The following is a 19,132-nucleotide window of genomic DNA, read 5'->3' on the forward strand; positions in this document are numbered from 1 at the left end:
GTGTCCTTCCTCATCTCTTATTACAGTCTTTGGCTTAAAATCTAATTGATCTGATATAAGGATTGCCACTCCTGCTTTCTTCTGATGTCCATTAGCATGGTAAATTCTTTTCCACCCCCTCACTTTAAATCTGGAGGTGTCTTCGGGCTTAAAATGTGTTTCTTGGAGGCAACATATAGATGGGTTTTGTTTTTTTATCCATTCTGATACCCTGTGTCTTTTGACAGGGGCATTTAGCCCATTCACATTTTCTGGAGAGATCATAATGATGACCATATGTCATCATGCCTTTGCCAAAACCCATAGAACGTCAAATACCAAGAATGAATCGTAATGTTAACTACACACAGGTATAGACATTTCTCAAAACTTAAATAGTATACTTAAGATTTATGCATTTCACTTTGTAAATTAAACCCTCAAAAAAAATAAAAGGAACCATTAAAAAATACAAACTCTACTTAACAATAAGCTGCTGAAGTCTAGGGGTGAAATGTACTGATGTCTAACCTACTTTGAAAGCCATCAAAAGCACTGGTTAAACTGATGGAGAAGCTGAATGAACAGCTATGTGATAAAGCAAATTTAACAAAATATTAAGTATAGAATCTAGATGATGAGTATATGGGTGTCCACTGGATAATACACTTTCTACTTTTCTATATATTTGGAATTTGTCATAATAGCATGTTGAAAAAAAAATTGAGCACCTTCTGGTGCTAGGTTTTGTTCTATATGTTAGACATTATTCCTGTTTCAGCAGTTCATGGTCTTGGGGCACCTGGGTGGCTCACTCAGTTAAAGTCTGCCTCCGGCTCAGGTCATGATCTCAGGATCCTGGGACCAGGCCCTGCATCAGGGTCCCTGCTAAGCAGGGGAGTCTGCTTCTCCCTCTCCCTGTGCAGCTCCCCCTCCTTGTGCTCTCTTGCTCTCTCCCTCTTTCTCTCTGTCAAATGAATAAATAAAACCTTTAAAAAAAAAAAAAAAAGTTCATTGTCTAACAAGAATTCACTGTCCAGTGTGAAATAAAGGTATGTTTTCTAGGTACATACACTTATTAATGTAATTCCCTAAGTTTTTAAGGTTTTTCATAAAGTTTTTCATAAGCTGTAATTTAAATATAAAATTTCACATTTAGAAGTGTACAACTCTGTTTTTAATATAATCACAAAAATTGTGCAACCATCATCACTATCCAATTTTAGAACATTTTCATCACTCTAAAAAGAACACCTTTAGCAGTCACTCTCCATTTCCTTCTCTCCCTAGGCCCTGGTTACTAATCTACTTTCTACTTCTATGGAATTGGCTATTATGGACATTTCATATAAATGAAATCATACCATGTCTTCCTTTCTGACTGGCTGCTTTCACTTAAGATATTTTTGAAGTTCATCATGATGTAGCATGTATCAGCTTTTCATTATTTTGTATAACTGAGTAATATTCTAGGGTATGGATATATCACAATCATTTATCCATTCATCAGGTGACGGACATTTGGGTTGTTTCACTTTTTAGTTATCATGAATAATGTTTCCATTTAACATTAACATGTAAATTCTTATATGGACATGTGTTATCAATTCTTTTGCATATATACCTAAGAGTGAGATTGCTGGGTCATGTGGTAATTCTATGTTCAATTTTTTTAAGGAACTAGATTGTTTTCCGAAACAGCTCTACAATTTTACATTCCTACAAGCAACATAAAGGTTCCAACTTCACCACAATCTTGCCAAGGCTTGTCATTATGTGTCTTTTGATTACAGTCATGCCAGTGGCCTTGCAGTGATGTCTCACTGTGGTTTTAAGGGAAGAGAACACATCTTTTTATCTGTGTTTTCCCACGTTACCAGTGTTCAGTACATTCAGTAGACTTAAGTACAAGTATAATGAACTGAATAACTGAGGTTAACCCACTAGTATCATTCAATGAAACATACATCAATAATGTCTAATTAACTAGGTATCCTCCAATGAGTACATAGTTAAGTGTAACTATAGTTAAATATAATTACATATAATAATTAAGTATATCTAACTCCTGTGTAACTCTTGGCAAGCCTTTGCAAAAAATTAACAATACCTCAATTTATTAGGAAATACTGACGATGCATTACCTTAATTTTCATGTAACATACATTCTGAACATGTATACCTATTAGAAATATTAGAGTTACTTTAGGAATGTAAAAAGAAAATCACAGTAATATCCAGCATATACAGGGGGAAAAAAATCAAGTAGTGTCAAACAACCAAAATAAAATCATCCCATCATATTGAAACATTGAAAATTCAATCTAATGTTTTAGTTTTCAAAGTTTCACAATGGTGAAAAAGCACATAAACAACAGTTCAAAGATAAAGTTTTTGTTATATTTACCTGTAATGTTTCCTAACATATCTTTATTGTGACAGGTAGGCTCTTCCATTTCCCCATCTTTAAAATTGCCTATTTCCCCATAGTAAAGAGCAATCCCAAGTTGCATTATACGGATAAACATAGGCAGTTGTTGATCTGTGATAGAAAGTTTCAAACTCTCTACTAAGGTATGAATCTGTATTTGAAAAAAAACAAACATCAACAAAAGCATGTTCAAAGTAAGTACCTTTTAACATAAATAGATAAATGTTAAAAGTCCTAAAATGGAGAACACCATAAAAGAAAAGTAATGTCCCAAACATTTCCAATACATAAGCCAAAATAATTTACTCTGATATCTTAGGAATTAAATTTGCTACAATGACCAATCAACGTTAGATAGAAACTGTACTAAGCCAAATTATGTAAGTACAAATAGAAATGATGATGTTAGTCACACTAGACTTCTAGATAATTTTTCCAGAAATAAAGTTATGAAAACAAAATATCAACTCCATAGTATGAAGAATATCATAGCACTCCCCCCAAAATCAGAGAGATTTGTCACACCAAGAACAAAAGTTTCATAATGTCATTTTAATAAAACCTGAATCACTCTTTCCAGCTTTATTAACCAGGAAGACTACATACACATTCCAAAAGTGTAGTAAGTGAGAAAATTACTAACATTACAACTACAGAAGTATGAACTTAATAAAATTTTGTCTAATAGTGAAAACCAAGTGACATACATGTTCAGAAAAGTTTTCCAAACAAGTTTTAAGAGATTTAAATAGGACATAAAATTTGTAACATGAATCAGTTATAATAAAGAAACAAGATTAATTACTAACAAACAGGATATACAGCAATCAAAGTTACCCTTACAGAAAGAAAGATATTAATAAAATATAAAACAGTCTCAGTGTAATGTTCCCTGCTGTTATATAAACATGGAATAAAACCAATTAAGCCATAAAGTCAAGTCTCTTGGAAGGTTTATTCTGACTTCCAGGACTCTTGGAAGGTATTTGAGGGTTTATGAAACATGAAAAAGTAATAGTAATCATATTTTTAGGATTAAAGGCACAAACATTTGTATTTGAAGGGGAAGAAAACTGCAAAGTCTATATTTAATTATGAGTACAGGTTTCTTAAAACTGACTTAAAAATCATACACTAAATAGACCAAGAAAAAGTAAAAGAAAGTTTGGTACAAGGACAAGAGAGTGTATGGTGCAGGCCTGCCGAGCTCTTCTTAATTTGGCATTTTTCTATCTATCCTTTTAAAATATTGTATGGCACTGGGGCACCTGGGTGGCTCAGTGGGTTAAAGCCTCTGTCTTCGGCTCAGGTCATGATCTAAGGGTCCTAGTATCAAACCCCGCATCAGGCTCTCTACTCAGCAGGGAGCCTGCTTCCCCCCTCTCTCTCTCTGCCTGCCTCTCTGCCTGCTTATGATCTCTGTCTGTCAAATAAATAAATAAAATCTTTAAAAAGAAAAAAAAAAGAAATTTTTCAAAAATAGGGGAAATGTTACGTAAGTTATATACTCATAAAATATATAACTCAGATGACACAAAACATAGGATGTATTTGTCCTAAGAGATAGAAAATTGTAAAAAGCCAACCCAAAATATAGATAAATTTAAAAACCACTTAAATATATGTGAGAGGTTTAAATAAAAAACTACAGTATCTGGACTATTCTGGGAAATCCCCTCTCTTCTAGGTGATCAGTGAGGTTACCCATGTGCTTTTAATATATACTCCTAGGGAGTTAGAAGAATGACAGACAGATCTAACTAAAATGGCAAATCTTACACCACAATGTTATTAATAAAAAACTCAATTTTATTTCAGCTGAACATAATGGAACCCCATATTTGGCAATTACCAGGGTTAAAATCCCCATGTCAACAAACTTACTTAATATTAAGATGCTTTTTAAGATCATATATCATGCCTAATCAATTTTGAGAATACAAACTTAGATGACAACACTCAGTTTCCCTCGAATTCATTTATTTTTACTTTCCTCTAATTTAGCCACCTTCTAGAATGTGTAATTACATTTGTACTAAAGATCAATAAGTTTATTTTATACTGTAAGGCATCCAGTATCTGCTTTCAAAATGCATCTTGAATTTACCCTTAACGTTCCCCAATGTTCCTAGCAGGTTCAAGGTGAAAGAAAGAAAGTCAGTCCATTATCCCAAGACAGAGGCAACAATACCATTGAATTAATAGTCCCCTATGCTTATCTTCGGCAAAGTAGCTAATTCAAAAATAGAAGGAAAAAGTAACAGAATTTCAATAAATTGATGTGCATTGTATACAATGGGGAGAAAACTAGAGCACTGATGACTGAACCACTACCAAATTAAAGTAAGTGGATTTCATAAATAAATATATAGTAAAGCTACAGAAAAGAGAAAGTGACATGTGTTTTTAAAAAGACAGTACTAAAAAATAAGTTATACAACCAGGCACATCAATACCTGTGTTCAGACTCAGGGGCAGCTTTTCCATTCTAGTACTTTATTATTCAAAGGCATTAAACTCAACAATAAATATTCATTCCACATTAAAACTTAGTTATTAACACGATCACAAGCTACTCCGTGAATTCGTTTTCAAAAACTGAGATATGGATAGAAGTTTAGAAAACTGTTATATGAGGAAAGAAGTAAGATTTACATGAAGAGACTAACTATACACGTTGAAAATATATTCCTATTCCGGGATCTTGGGAGAACAAACTTTCACATTACCTAAAAAATTCCTACAGGCAAGATTTTCATTACATTCTGAATCCATAGATCAAACACTAAAATTTCCTGAACCAATAAACTAAGATAGTAGGTCAGTATATTAAACCTTACAAAGTCATCTAAGAGGGACAATAACTATAGTTATCAGATCATATTAAATAAATTATAAAGATTGAAATATACATTGATATTCAGTCCACTATGTGTATAATTACACTTTTAATAGGATTTCTTCTATTCATTTAAAAGAGGAAAAAAATGAATAAACAGTTGGACAAACTATAAAGGAAACTACAGTTTCAGGGAGAAAAAAAAGTCCCCAAAATCTCTCTAGTACAATACACAATGCAGAAAGTTTTAATATACAATAAACAATATAACCTAAAATTATAAATAGAAATAAAACTCTAGCAAAAACTAATGGTATATATTTTTATGAGGTTAATTTTTTCTTTAATAGCACCTACAAGAACCAATAAAATAAAATGGAGACGTGGAACTCAACTACTAGAAAAAGAAACACCTACTTTAATAACAGATGGCATCTTGGAATTTAGGTTATCATAAGTGAAATGCAGACGAGTTCTGAAGGAACATTTATACAATAAAGGATCCTGGTAAAATTCTATTTTACCACTAGCATTTCGTTTATCAAGACAAACTGTACAGTCAGAAAAATTGATAACTTTTCTCAGCACCAGATCAGTTGCTAAAAAAAAAGAAAAAAACATTTTAAGTAAAAAGGAAAATTAGCAAAAAAAGCAAAAATTATTTATTAGTACAAATAGTAAGATTAATAGAGCATTAAATACATGATGCCAGAATCTATGCAAATAATTTCTCTTTTATTTAAATCCTCCAACAACCTTATGAAATAGGCACAAAAATCCCCTTTGCAAGTAGGAAGAATCAAAGTACAAAGAAGTGAAATAGTTTGTCCCCAATTTGCTCGGTATCTAACTACAAATTTAAGACAAAATTTATAAAAACTTGTGCTATATTCTGCGTCTGCAATGAGATATCAAATAACTTGAATATAATACTTGAGAAACCACATTAAAAATAACATTCTGAGCAGGAGTCACTCATTTAATGTCTAACATTTAAAAATCCACAGTTTCTCTAAACCTATACTCTCCAGTAACAGCCACCAGCAATATCTGCTATTTAAATTTATATAAAAGTTAAAATTATACAAAAATAAAATTTCAGTTCCTCAGCTACATTAGCAACATTTCAAGTCCTCAATAGTCACATGTGGCTAGTAGCTACAGTACTAGACTGTAAAAATATAAAACATTTCCATGACCCAGAAAATTCTAGTGGACATCACTGCTTTAAACAATTGATGAAGAAAGTACCACATTACCAATAAGAGCATACAGTTTGTTTTCAAGGGAATAAACATAAAACAACTGCCGGTAAAGTATCAAACTAGAAAATGAAAACTTTAGCAATGAGAAGTTTTATTCCTAATAGGCAATTCCTAGGTAAATAAATATTAGGCCTAAATCTATAATGATTTACATGGTATATAAACAAATCATTTAGTTACTGATATATTTCTTTGTATACACATATGTAATAAAAGTAGAATTAGAAATGAAAAAAACCTCTAGATATTTCCTTCCCTCTCTTTATGATAATAATTCACTGAGTGTTTGCTCTCAGATGATACACAAGTCTTCTCCCCTCTGCTACCTTTTAATATTTACATCCCTCTTTTTAAAAGATTTGAAAACTGAGGCAGAGTAAGGGGAAAGAATTTACTGTTAGTTTAAAAAGGACAGAGCCGTTATTTGAACTCTGGCAACCTTACTTGAGAGTTCAGGTTTTTAAAATTACGCTGTAAGAACATAAGGTGGTCTACATTTTGAGGGTATTCTAGAAAATTATCATTCACTGACAAAGGAAATCATTAAAGCTTTGAAAATATTTTTCTTAAATTTTTCATATAACAACTACCTTTTAAAAACTAACAAAATGAATTCTAGGTCAGGTACTTACTTTAGATAATGTGCTGCAATTTAATCTGAAAAATGAGGATAATAACTATGTCTACCCAACTCTGGAGAACTCGAAAATGACCTGGCCTTATTTGAAAACGTGAAGATTTGCTATCCTCCCATCTAACAAACCCATTCCTAAGTGTATGTCCTTAATAAATGCTTACACATATGCATCAAAAGGTATGTACAAAGATTCCTAAAGCATTGTTTGTAATAGCAAAAATCGGGAAACATCCCAAATGCCCATCACCACAACAATTAAATTCTGGCATATTTAAACAGTAGAATATTATTCACAAGTAAAAATAAGTGATCTATAACTACATGTAACAATATGGAAAAATATTAAAAGCATGACACTAATTGAAAACAGGAAACTTTTGAGGCTTTACTCAAACCTCAAATTCCCAAAATAGAGCACACTTTTTACAAAGCTCAAAAATACATGTAATACATTGTTTGTGTATAATCCACATCTGATACTTTTTTATTGAGATAAAATTCATGTAACATAGAATTAATAAGTTAGGGGTGCCTGGCTGGCTCAGTCAGTTGAGAATCTGCTTCAGCTCGGGTCATGATCCCAGGGTCCTAGGATAAAGACCCACATGGGGCTCCCTGCTCCACAGGCAGTCTGCTTCTCCCCCTCTCCCTGTTCATTCTCTCTCTCTCTCTCCTTCTCTCTCAAATAAATAAAATATTTTTAAAAAATTAACAATTTAAAGGGTACACAGAGTGGCATTTGGTATACTGAGAATATTCAGTGTCCAGCACCACAATTAATTTTAAAACTTTGACAACACATCAGAAAAGAAAACTCTGTACCCTTGAGCTATCATCCCTCCAATCCCCTCCTTGCCCTCCCTACTTCCCAACCCTGAGACAGTCCCTAATCTACTTTCTGTCTATATAGATTTGGCTCTTCTGTGTAGTTTATAAGAGGAATCCTGCAATATACAATATACAACTTCTCTGTCTGGCTTTTAAAAACTTAGAACGTTTTCAAGGTTCATCCACATTGTAGCATACATTAGTACTTCATTCCTTTTTATAGCACAAGTTTTTTTAAGCAATTAAATGATAAAATTTAATACAGCAGATAACTCTAGGTGGAAAGTAGATCAGGAAAAACACATTTGTGGGGGTAAACTACTGTGTATGTTCTAGATACTCAGAGGAAAGGTGCTCATCATATTGTTTAATAACAAAATATGTGACCTAAATCTTTGTAAATATAAAATGTTTTAGTAAAAATAAAAGGGTAAATAATAGTAACTGTCTCAGAAGGTAAAAGATTAAAAACAGATAATGTACAAAAGCATAGCACCAGGCCCAGCAATTAACAAGAACTCAACAAGTGAAAGATACTATTTTTGCTGTTTTTATCATCATCCTCATCATGAACTTTCATGTGGTATGATACTTGATTTTCTTAAGGACATCAGCATATTGGTAGTTACGATAATTCACATTTTACAAATGACTCACTGAAGTTATACTAATTTAGAATGATGGAGGGAAGACTTAAACTAGGATGCCCCAACTCCCAACCCAAGACTCTAATTCACTATAATTTCCCAAAGTGATATTTACATTAGTTGTATAATAAACCATAGAAATTTCTTCCCATAAAATGTCAACACATTCATTCAATCCTGCATTACCCAGTCCTGCTTGTTTTCCATTTTTCTTAATGTTTCCTTGTGGTCTTTGTATGAAATATTTTCGCCAAAGAGGATGGAGGGAAGCATTAACAATGTCTCAGAGACAATGCTTGGGACTTTGCATATGCACTGATTAATGCCTCACAACAAAACTGTGAGATCAATATTATTCTTCATTTTAAAACATAATGACTAAGGGGCACCTGGGCAGGCTCGGTCTGTACAGCATATGACTCTTAATCTCAGGGTTGTGAATTCCAGCCCCATGTTGGCTGTGGAGCCTACTGTCAAAAGAAAGGGGGAAAAAAGCAAAGACTGAAGTTTGGAGAACACACAAAAATGAGACTATCAAATTTGCTAGATCCTAGTTGTATGCCTAAACTAGGCAAACTAGGCAAGTTAAGTAACCTTGAGACTAAATTTCCTTCTGTTTTCTTTTAAGTAGGACTTAAGATGAACAGGTGAATATATAAGTAAATGAGAAAGAGTATCACTTGATGGAGTTATGAGAATTTGAGAAAATAAATGTAAAAATTTTAATAGCTCATTTTCAGAGGTCTATGTACGAGATACTTTTATTTTTTTTTTTTTTTTTTAAAGATTTTTTATTTATTTATTTGAGAGAGAGACAGTGAGAGAGAACATGAGCGAGGAGAAGGTCAGAGGGAGAAGCAGACTCCCCATGGAGCTGGGAGCCTGATGTGGGACTCGATCCCGGGACTCCAGGATCATGACCTGAGCCAAAGGCAGTCGTCCAACCAACCGAGCCACCCAGGCGCCCCGAGATACTTTTATAAGTACCTTCAGCGCATTAATGTATTTAATAAAATAACTCTATAAGGAAGCTCTTATTTTACCCCCATTTTACAAATGAAGAAACTAAGAAATGGTCAAGTGACTCACCTAAGGTCATATAGTTTTACTAAGTGGGACAACCAGGATCCAAACTCCGGTCGTCTAGCTTTAGTGCCCACACTGTTAACAAATACATACCCTGGCAAGTCAAAGATAAAAGGTACTCACAATAGTCTCCTCACTATCTTTTCTTTTCTTCATCTTTTTAAAAAAGATTTTATTTATTTATCTGACAGAGAAAGAGAGTACAAGCAGGGGGAGCAAGCAGAGGGAGTAACAAACTCCCCACTGGGCAAGGAGCCTGAAGTGGGGCTCAATCCAAGCATCCTTGGATCATGACCTCAGCCAAAAGCAGACACTAAATGAGCCACCCAGACACCCCTCCTCACTATATTTTCAAAAAATGTCCACTCTTTACCCTATCAGAATATTTCTCAATATTATGATTTAGTAATCTCTTCTGACAAATGAAGCAGTATCTCTTTCACAGCTGTATTTTCAATGCTTATTAGCACAATGCCTACTATGTAAAACATAATAAAATAGTAATAATGGTAGTTACTAAAATTGTATTACTTAATAGTTCCTTTAATATAAGCAGGAGGAGATTACAGCATGTCATACTCAAAAGAGACTTTAGGATTATCCAGAAGTCCCAAATATACTCTGGAATATACAAACCCAAAACACAGATCAGATACATTGTTTTGCCATTATGGAGCACAAAAGCAAGGTATTCCTTTTCCTCCTTCATATATGTTAAAAATTTTAACTATTTTTATTACTACAACCCCAATGCACTGTAAAATGTTATAAGATACACTTGAAACATGCATGTGGTAGGTAAGAAAGAATAAAAATTAATAATATTAAAAATGGAGTCTGGGGTTTCCTAATCTGAGGGTCTATTAAACCCCCTATAGCTGTATGCTAATTTTTTTAAGAGTTTATTTATTTGGAGAGGGAGAAGGAGACTTCCTGCTGAGCAGGGAGCCCAGTGAAGGACTCAATCCTGGGATTCCAGGATGACTTGAGCCAAAAGCAGATGCTTAACCAACTGAATCACCTAGGCACCCGATATGCTAAACCTTATATATGTTCATTTTTCTAGGCTGAGGCATAAAGCTCTCATCAGGTTTATCAGAGCCAGCTGGCCCACAAAAGGTTTAGAAACCAAGATAACTATTCCAATAATGGAAAAATCTACACTTTTCTTAATATATACTCACCAGAAATATCCATGAATGCACGATCCCATAATTCACCTACTGTATAGCACTCTGCAGAAGTGATATTGACTGAAAGAACAATATCATCTTCAACATATTTTAGTATGAGATTATTTATAACAATATTTACATTATTTACAACTCGTCTAATCAGACTCTGCACATAACCTATAAAATAGAGGAAAAAAAAGATTCAATTAGCCATAGGTCTGTCAATAAAGAATTATTCATAAAATGTTACTGAACTTAACTTATATTATAGGTGGGTATCATTTAGCGTATTTTGCAAAAAGGAAACAGATAGGATTGCAAAACTGACACAACTAATAAGTAGAACATCCGCCCCCAAATACCATTACGAAGAAGTTCTATATAAGGAAGTGTTCATGTACTAAGAGAAATCACAGAGACTATACTAGATCCCAGTCAATGATAATCCTATACTCAGTATTTTGCCTGGTTTCTGCCTATTTTAGGAACATTTTCCCAATGAAACAATGTTACTATGTGCTGATTATACAACATATTAGAAGTGTTGCTTCTTTAAGTTTCTTCTTGAGCCATCTTTTCTTTCCACTCTAAATAGCCATAAGAAAATTCAAAAGTTAGGCTGGGAGGAAGAAAAATAGGAAAAATATGACTACCATAATGGATTCGAGTATTTCTACTTACTAATAATACTGAAGCAGGGTACAGGAGAGAATACAAATTAGGAAGAAAATATAGACAGAATTTAGAAACAGAGACAAAAAACACAATGAAAGCAAAGAAAAAAGAAAAGTATGGAAGAACTGAGAAAAGCATAATGTGAACACAGGGAAATAATAAACAAATAGTTAAAAACAACAACAGAAGTAACTAGTGAACATTCTTTTTTGTCATAGCTTGCCTAAAATCTCCAAAATTTTCTTTTAATTTTATAATACTTTGGGATACTCCACATTCTCAGAAGTTTCTCACACAATAAATGTGTATACAGATACATTAATAAGAAATTTAATTGAAAATATAAATAAAAACAAACAGCATTTTAAGAAGACACAGGAGAAAAAGATGAAAAACTTCACTTGATTCAAATGCATTTCCCACTACAAAACTTATTTTAAAAGTAACTAAAATTTTAGCTATTTTATGAACTATCCTGCTTATATTCAGAACTTGACTGGGCAAAACAGAATCAACTTCTGTCAGCAACTGACATTGTTAACAACTACACTAAATCCTGCTAAAAGGAAGCCTATTTAAATCCATTCAACCAGAGCACCTTTGCAAAAACCAACTCCTTCATTCATTCCTAAAGGATACACATAGGAAAAAAATATAAAACAACAAAGTTCAATTTTTTCTCTTATCTAGATGTAAACTTTTAGCAGCTTTTAGAGTACCAATTATCATATGATACAAAATTAACAAAATATCAATAAATTTAAAGTAATAAATATTCTTTCATGAGAGTAAACACTAAAATAATGCTTAAAAAATTAAGCTTCCAAAAGATATTTTAAAAATCAAAAGTTTCAATCTTGGAATGTATATTCCCCTATGCTAATACCACTCAACACATGTTAAAAATAAAAATAAAAATAAACATCCTGTTTCTAAGAAGTCAAGAAGCATGACTTATATTGGTTTTCCCATTTCTGAAAAAAGTGGCATCCATAAGGAATTCATAAAAACCTCTTAACAGTTCATGACTTTTTATTACCATCAAAAGAAAAAATAACTCTCAAAGATAGAACTGGAGAAAATATTAAATGCAAATTAATAGAAACAATACTTTTAATGTATTTTAACTAAGAGAACACTAGTAATGGATTTTTTAAATCTATTTTTTAATATTTTCCCCCAGTTTCTCATCATAAAACTAGCATACAAGTTGAGATGAAGAAGCCAATTCACCAAGGAATAATATACTAGAAATAAAATATCTAAAAAGCACTACTCCTATAGATTACATTTTCTTATTTAAAATGCAATACTAAAGTAACAGTAACTAACCAATGGAAAAAATGATACACTATCCCTCCAATCCTCCATAACAACTTAGTTTTAAGTAAGCTATAGAGGAGTGTCAAACAGCAGATCTACTAGCTCTCATCACTAAGTATTTAGATGACATAACAGTAATCCAAGTCTATTCCCTAAGCATGCTGAAAAGCATCTGAAAATGCACTCTGGGGTAAGAACCCCAGGTCATACCGGAGGTCATACTGGATGGCTCTAAAACAGCCACCTGTTTCTAATCAAACTTTCCAGAAATTCCTATCATTATCCATCTCTCTCCCACCCATAAATCCCATTCCTCAAGGCATATATTTCTCTGCCCACAGGGCCAGATAAAACACTATGAACTTTCACGGACTGTGCTCATACTCTTCCTTCGGTTTAGAGTACACTTTGTCCATTCTCCCTTGTTATGGGCCCAGTATAAATATCTTTCTCCCCTACAGACTCCTCTCCAATGTCCCCCAACCTATACAACATTCAGAAGACTGTCTCTACCACTTTCCTTGGGCTTATGTTACTACTGCCATTTGTGCATGTTTACATAGAATTATTTTATGTTAAACTATGAAATCCTAGAGGGCAAAGACAATAACTTATTTATTCCCTTCATATTCTTAAATGAAATGACATGTATCAATTTTGGTTAAAAGAGAAAACATCTACAATTTATTTATCCTAATGTCACTGGGAAGCCAAGCTGCTCAAAATCAAATTCCACTTGGTTAACCATACCTAAAAGCATTTTGGAGTAGTTTTGGTATAAATTTGAGGGTTAAGCAACATCATATAGGCAACTTACACTCAAATAGGGAAAAGTGAAGTTCTTTGTAACGCTCTTATCTTTTTTGAAAGGTTGAAACTATTTCAAAGTAAAATTTTTTAGAAGGTTAAGAACAAGGATTCTTTACTGTCAGTGCGGTAGGGAGATTCAGTAAAACATGAATTTAAAAAGCATCCATCATGTTTGGTAACTAGAAGATAACTTAGGGCAGTTACTGTGGGAGCTAAGAAAAACTGTAGTGAGTGCACAATACTATTAGTATTATTACTTTGATGGTCACAGAAGTTCTGAACAACTAAATAAGAGTAAAACAGAAGTTTAAGTACTGACAGGGAAGGATGCAAAATTACCATTACACAAAGATGACTATATGCTATACAGAATATTCAAAAAACACAACTGAATACTCATCAGCTAAAAAACAGTAAAAATTAAGCTTTCCTGGGGCGCCTGGGTGGCTCAGTGGGTTAAAGCCTCTGCCTTCAGCTCAGGTCATGATCCCAGGGTCCTGGGATCCAGCTCCATGTCGGGCTCTCTGCTCCGCAGGGAGCCTGCTTCCTCCACTCTCTCTCTCTGCCTGCCTCTCTGCCTACTTGTGGTTTCTCTCTCTGTGTCAAATAAATAAAATCTTTAAAAAAAAATTAAGCTTTCCTATATAATGAAGTGATGAAAAGAAAAGAAAATAGTGAGAGAAAAAAAAAGACTGTCATAGGAGAAAAAAAGAGAGAAAGAGGCAAACCAAGAAACAGACTCTTAACTACAGAGAACAGATATGGTTACCAGAGGGGAGGTGAATGGATGGGTTAAAAAAGTGAAGGGATTAAGGAGCACACTTGTTGTGATAAGCACTGGGTAATGTATGGAAATGCTGAATCACTGAATTGCACACCTGAAACTAATAATGCACTGTATGTTAACTAGCTGGAATTTAAATAAAAACTTTAAAAATGGTAATCCCAATTAACAATAAAATGTATGACAGCATTTTCCATACATAAAAGTTTCAAAAAAATGTTTAAAAACAAAAGACTGAATTAGACCAAAAAAGTGCTTGAAAGATAATACTGTTAAACTTTTCACAGCGTAATTTGGCTACACATGCCAAAACCTTAAAATTAATATCCCAGAAATAAGATCCTAATATTAAAAAAATGCAAGTTACAAAAGAAAAATGTGTGCATTTGTATGTACACATGCACACATGCAAGCACACACACAGAGTCTCTAAAAGCTTGTATGTCAAAATGTTAAGAGATTCCAGTTCTGGGTGAGATGAAGTAAGCATATTCCACCCTGTCTGCCCCACTGAATGTAGCCATAAAAGCCTGGAAAGAATGTATGGAACAACTATTTTTGGACTCTGAACATAAAGAGTAAGCATGAGGGGCGCCTGGGTGGCTCAGTGGGTTAAGCCGCTGCCTTCGGCTCAGGTCATGATCTCAGGGTCCTGGGATCGAGTCCCGCATTGGGCTCTCTGCTCAGCGGGGAGCCTGCTTCCTCCTCTCTCTCTCTGCCTGCCTCTCTGCCTACTTGTGATCTCTCTCTGTCAAATAAATAAATAAAATCTTTAAAAAAAAAAAAAAAAAGAGTAAGCATGAGAGGGGAAACTGAAGAACAACAATCAGAGCATACAAAGATATAACAATAAAATGGTAGAGATAAATTCAAACTTATCAATAATTATAGTCTAATGTAATTGTGCTCAGTCCAGAGAGGATGGTCTTTATGATTGCGATTCTTTGAAATCTGTCAAGACTTCCTTTTTGATCAAGTCTTTTACAATGTCTGTAGATGTGTAAGGTATGCATTAAAAGAATGTACACTGTTTTATCTGCTGGGTGCAGAGTTTTACATGTATACACTAAAATAATCTTAGTGATTTTGATATTCAAATACCTATTTGGGGATTTTGTTTTCTTGATCACATTTCACAGCCAAGTTGTTAGATCCATACAAAGTCATCATACTATTTTGGGGAAAACTGTACCTGTTATAATTTAGTATCTATTACATATATCCATTAATGCTTTTACCTGTTATAATTTAGTATCTATTATATAGATACATGCTTTTGCCTTAAGGTTCATTTTGCCTGGTTTTTATGCTGTGAAGACAGATTCTTTTGATAGTATTTATCTGTTACACTATTTCCCATCCTTTCATTTTCAATCTTTTCTGACTGCCTGTGATACATTTGTGTTTTGGAAGCCACATGTACCTGGACATAAACACTCCTCCCTTTTAGTATCCAAAAACTATTACTTGAGCTTCCTTACAGCTCCCCTCGGCTTTGGTTTGCAATGTGGTTAGGTGTTTACAAACTCCTAGATTAAGCAGTTCATTCTTTAACTACAAGTACAGTCTTCAGTGAGCCATTCTAACATGCCCCCGTTCACACAGAAAGATTTAGGAAATTGAAAAGCCTGCACTAAGCAATATTTTGAAAATCAATCTAATTTGAATGAAATATAAATTATCCAATTATCACCTTTTCTGTAATAAACAAAATAAGGTTATTGACAGAATAGTTTTAAGCATAACCTCCTTTTAAAAGGATCAATATATCATTATACTAAAGAACACCTGGATTTCAGAAATGACTATCTATGAGTATCTTGTGCTTCCCCTTCCAGACTGTAGAATTATTAGTGAGATAAGGACTTCTATGCCATACATAATGTCCATGCAAACAGTTTTCTTCAGTGAAATTTGAGCAGAATATCACTTACAGCATGGGAGAATTAAGAGGTAAAAAGGTCTTTTCCAGACTGTCCTCTTGGAAAGGCTGAAAGCAACAGAATTCCAAGTCTGGCCTAGGGCACAGCAGAGTCTCCCAAAAAAGAAGCATAGGGGCACCTGGCTGGCTCAGTGAGTCAAGTATCTGACTCTGATATCAGTTCAAGTCTTGACCTCAGGGTCATGAGTTTGAGCCCTGTGTTGGGCTCCATGCTGATCATAGAGCCTATTAAAAAAAAAAAAAAAAAAAAAAAGCCTAGGCTTGTGGTAGAAGAATCTTTGTACTGGTATGTAAACAAAATAGCACTTTCGTTAGGTTAATGCTAACTGCTAAGAACTTAGCCAGTGGGTTAATACAACCTACACAATGTATCACTGTTATTAGAGGGGAAAAAAAGCTTCCATGTTAATGGAAGGTATTAAAACAATAAAAGCATTGGGACGTCTGGGTGGCTCAGTTGGTTAAGCAGCTGCCTTCAGCTCAGGTCATCATCCCAGCGTCATGGGATCAAGTCCCACATCGGGCTCCTTGCTCCGCAGGGAGCCTGCTTCTCCCTCTGACTCTGCCTGCCACTCTGTCTGCCTGTGCTCGCTCTCACTTGCTCTCTCTCTAACAAATAAATAAATAAAATCTTTAAAAAAAAAAAAACAATAAAAGCATAAAAAATAGAAGATGTGAAATGCATTTCTCTTTCATTTGCCATAAGATATTCTCTACTCTTAATTGTTTAAATAGCTTTAAAATCTTGTGGTCCCCCACCCGCAGACAGAAATGAAATGACTATGCTATCTTCTGTAACAAGACATTGCCATTCTTGGCTCAGGTTCCTGAAGAGATGATATATTACAAATATTCCTCAATGATCTCATTTATTCTCAATTATTATTAAACTCCCTTTCAAGAGATTTTTCAGAAAACCAAGCCCTAACAGTCTAACATGGCAAGCATTCAAATATACATACACATCACACACAAACTATAATATTCCATTTCATATTCAATATTTTCTGTAGAAAAAAATTTTCACTGAATGACTACTACCTTAATACTACTACCTCTCCTCCTATATACCAAAATATCTGAGTTCCCATTTTCTTATCCACAAAATGTGGGCTAGGGCCTAGAGATGGACTTCAGCAAGAATGTGAATACCTGAAGGTATGTGCAGTTTCAAATGTGCATATGTGGGTCGACCACATTTTCAACAGATTTTCAAAGGGTCCATGTCCCAAAAAAGATAGACTGCTAAGCCAGAAAATCTTCAAGTAGCTTATTTCATAGCTCAATGACTATGACTCCAAAGACTGAAGTCTGAAGAAAACACAGTGATTTTGCACAGCTCAGTTTCTGTGCAGTGTAGCAAACATATAAATGCCTATTGGCTGGCAAAATGAGGTCTTTGCCATCCATTTATAAATAAATACTATTGGAACACAGGCACAATACATTAGTTTATCATTTATGGTTGATTTCATGTGAAATCAGAAGAATGGAATAGCTGCAAAAGAAAATATACAGCTTGCAAATCCTAAAAATATTTAATAATAAGCCTTTCACAAAACAGGTCTTGCTGTCCTCTTTACTAGATGGTGATCAAAAATGACTAAATCATAACCTCAGACCCAGTAGGCAACATGGTTTTTAAAGTTTATCTATTTCCTTAATATTTCTATTAAACTGTGTGTGTATGTATATGTATACATATATTCTGGGTAAAAAGGCAAAAAGAAAAGGAAAAAGATAATTATATGACAAAACCAAGAAAAAGAAGCTATGCAATGGAAGACAAAGTTTAACTTTGAATTTCTTAACAGACAAATAGAAATTTTTTAAAATGAGTAATTATTTAAAAAGAAAAAAAATTAAAAGATACTGAATAAATTAAAAAACAATATCCTTTAAAGTCATTTTAGATAAAAATGACGTTCGATAAAAGCCAAAGGCTGTATGCTTCAGAGAGCAAATAACTGAATAATCTAGCTGTCTAACTTAGAAGTAGTCTCACTTTACAGAGATAAAATGCGGAGAATACAAAGGAAAGCATGAATAAATAAATAAAACATCCTTAAACTTTCTAAGTAGGAATCATCAGCATATTTTACAGGATATGCTAAAACCACAATTCAAAACTGTTAGCAATAATCAAAGGTCCTAGCCTATAGATCACTGACTGAAAGAGAACACATATACTTCAAATGACATTCAAACCATTTTGAACCCTCTCTCCCAGTAAGAAATATTACATTGTAACCCAGCACAAGTGCACATATAACCACAAGTTTCTTTACTAATAACTTTACTATATGCCTTTATGCTAGGAGGTTTTCTAGTCTTTGCCATATACTTTATTTTTTTTACTAACATATAATATATTATTTGCTTCAGGGGTACAGGTGAGTCATCAGTCTTACACCATTCACAGCACTCACCATAGCACATACCCCTCCCCAATGTCCATAACCCAGCCACCCTATCCTTTCCCTCCCCACCCCCAGAAACCCTCAGTTTCATAAGAGACTCTTAATCTCAGGAAATATTCTTTGCCATATATTTAAATGCTAACTATTACCCACTAAATTGCTCTTCCAGTGCACTAATTGGTCAGAATCCATAATTTAATAAAAGACTGTTCTAGATATCAAGAAAAGAGACTGGAAAGAGGATATCAGATATTGACTTATATTCTTTTCATATGCAAGAGCCACCCATCC

General features: G+C 33.8%; 1 protein-coding gene across 7 annotated transcripts in view; it reads right to left on the reverse strand.

The window, feature by feature from the left end:
* The window catches only part of VPS13B (vacuolar protein sorting 13 homolog B), a 792,142-nt gene that overhangs the window by 715,385 nt on the left and 57,625 nt on the right, over positions 1 to 19,132 (reverse strand). For all 7 annotated transcript variants that reach the window (XM_059165934.1, XM_059165936.1, XM_059165932.1 and 4 more), the window contains exons 5-7: positions 10,897 to 11,064; positions 5,667 to 5,848; positions 2,387 to 2,561 (exon numbers count right to left, since the gene is read on the reverse strand). In XM_059165934.1, coding sequence (XP_059021917.1) covers positions 2,387 to 2,561; positions 5,667 to 5,848; positions 10,897 to 11,064 — 525 coding nt within the window. The remainder of the gene's footprint in view (positions 1 to 2,386; positions 2,562 to 5,666; positions 5,849 to 10,896; positions 11,065 to 19,132) is intronic.

The sequence above is a fragment of the Mustela lutreola genome, chromosome 3, assembly GCF_030435805.1.
Source record: "Mustela lutreola isolate mMusLut2 chromosome 3, mMusLut2.pri, whole genome shotgun sequence".
Classification (NCBI taxonomy): Eukaryota; Metazoa; Chordata; class Mammalia; order Carnivora; family Mustelidae; genus Mustela; species Mustela lutreola.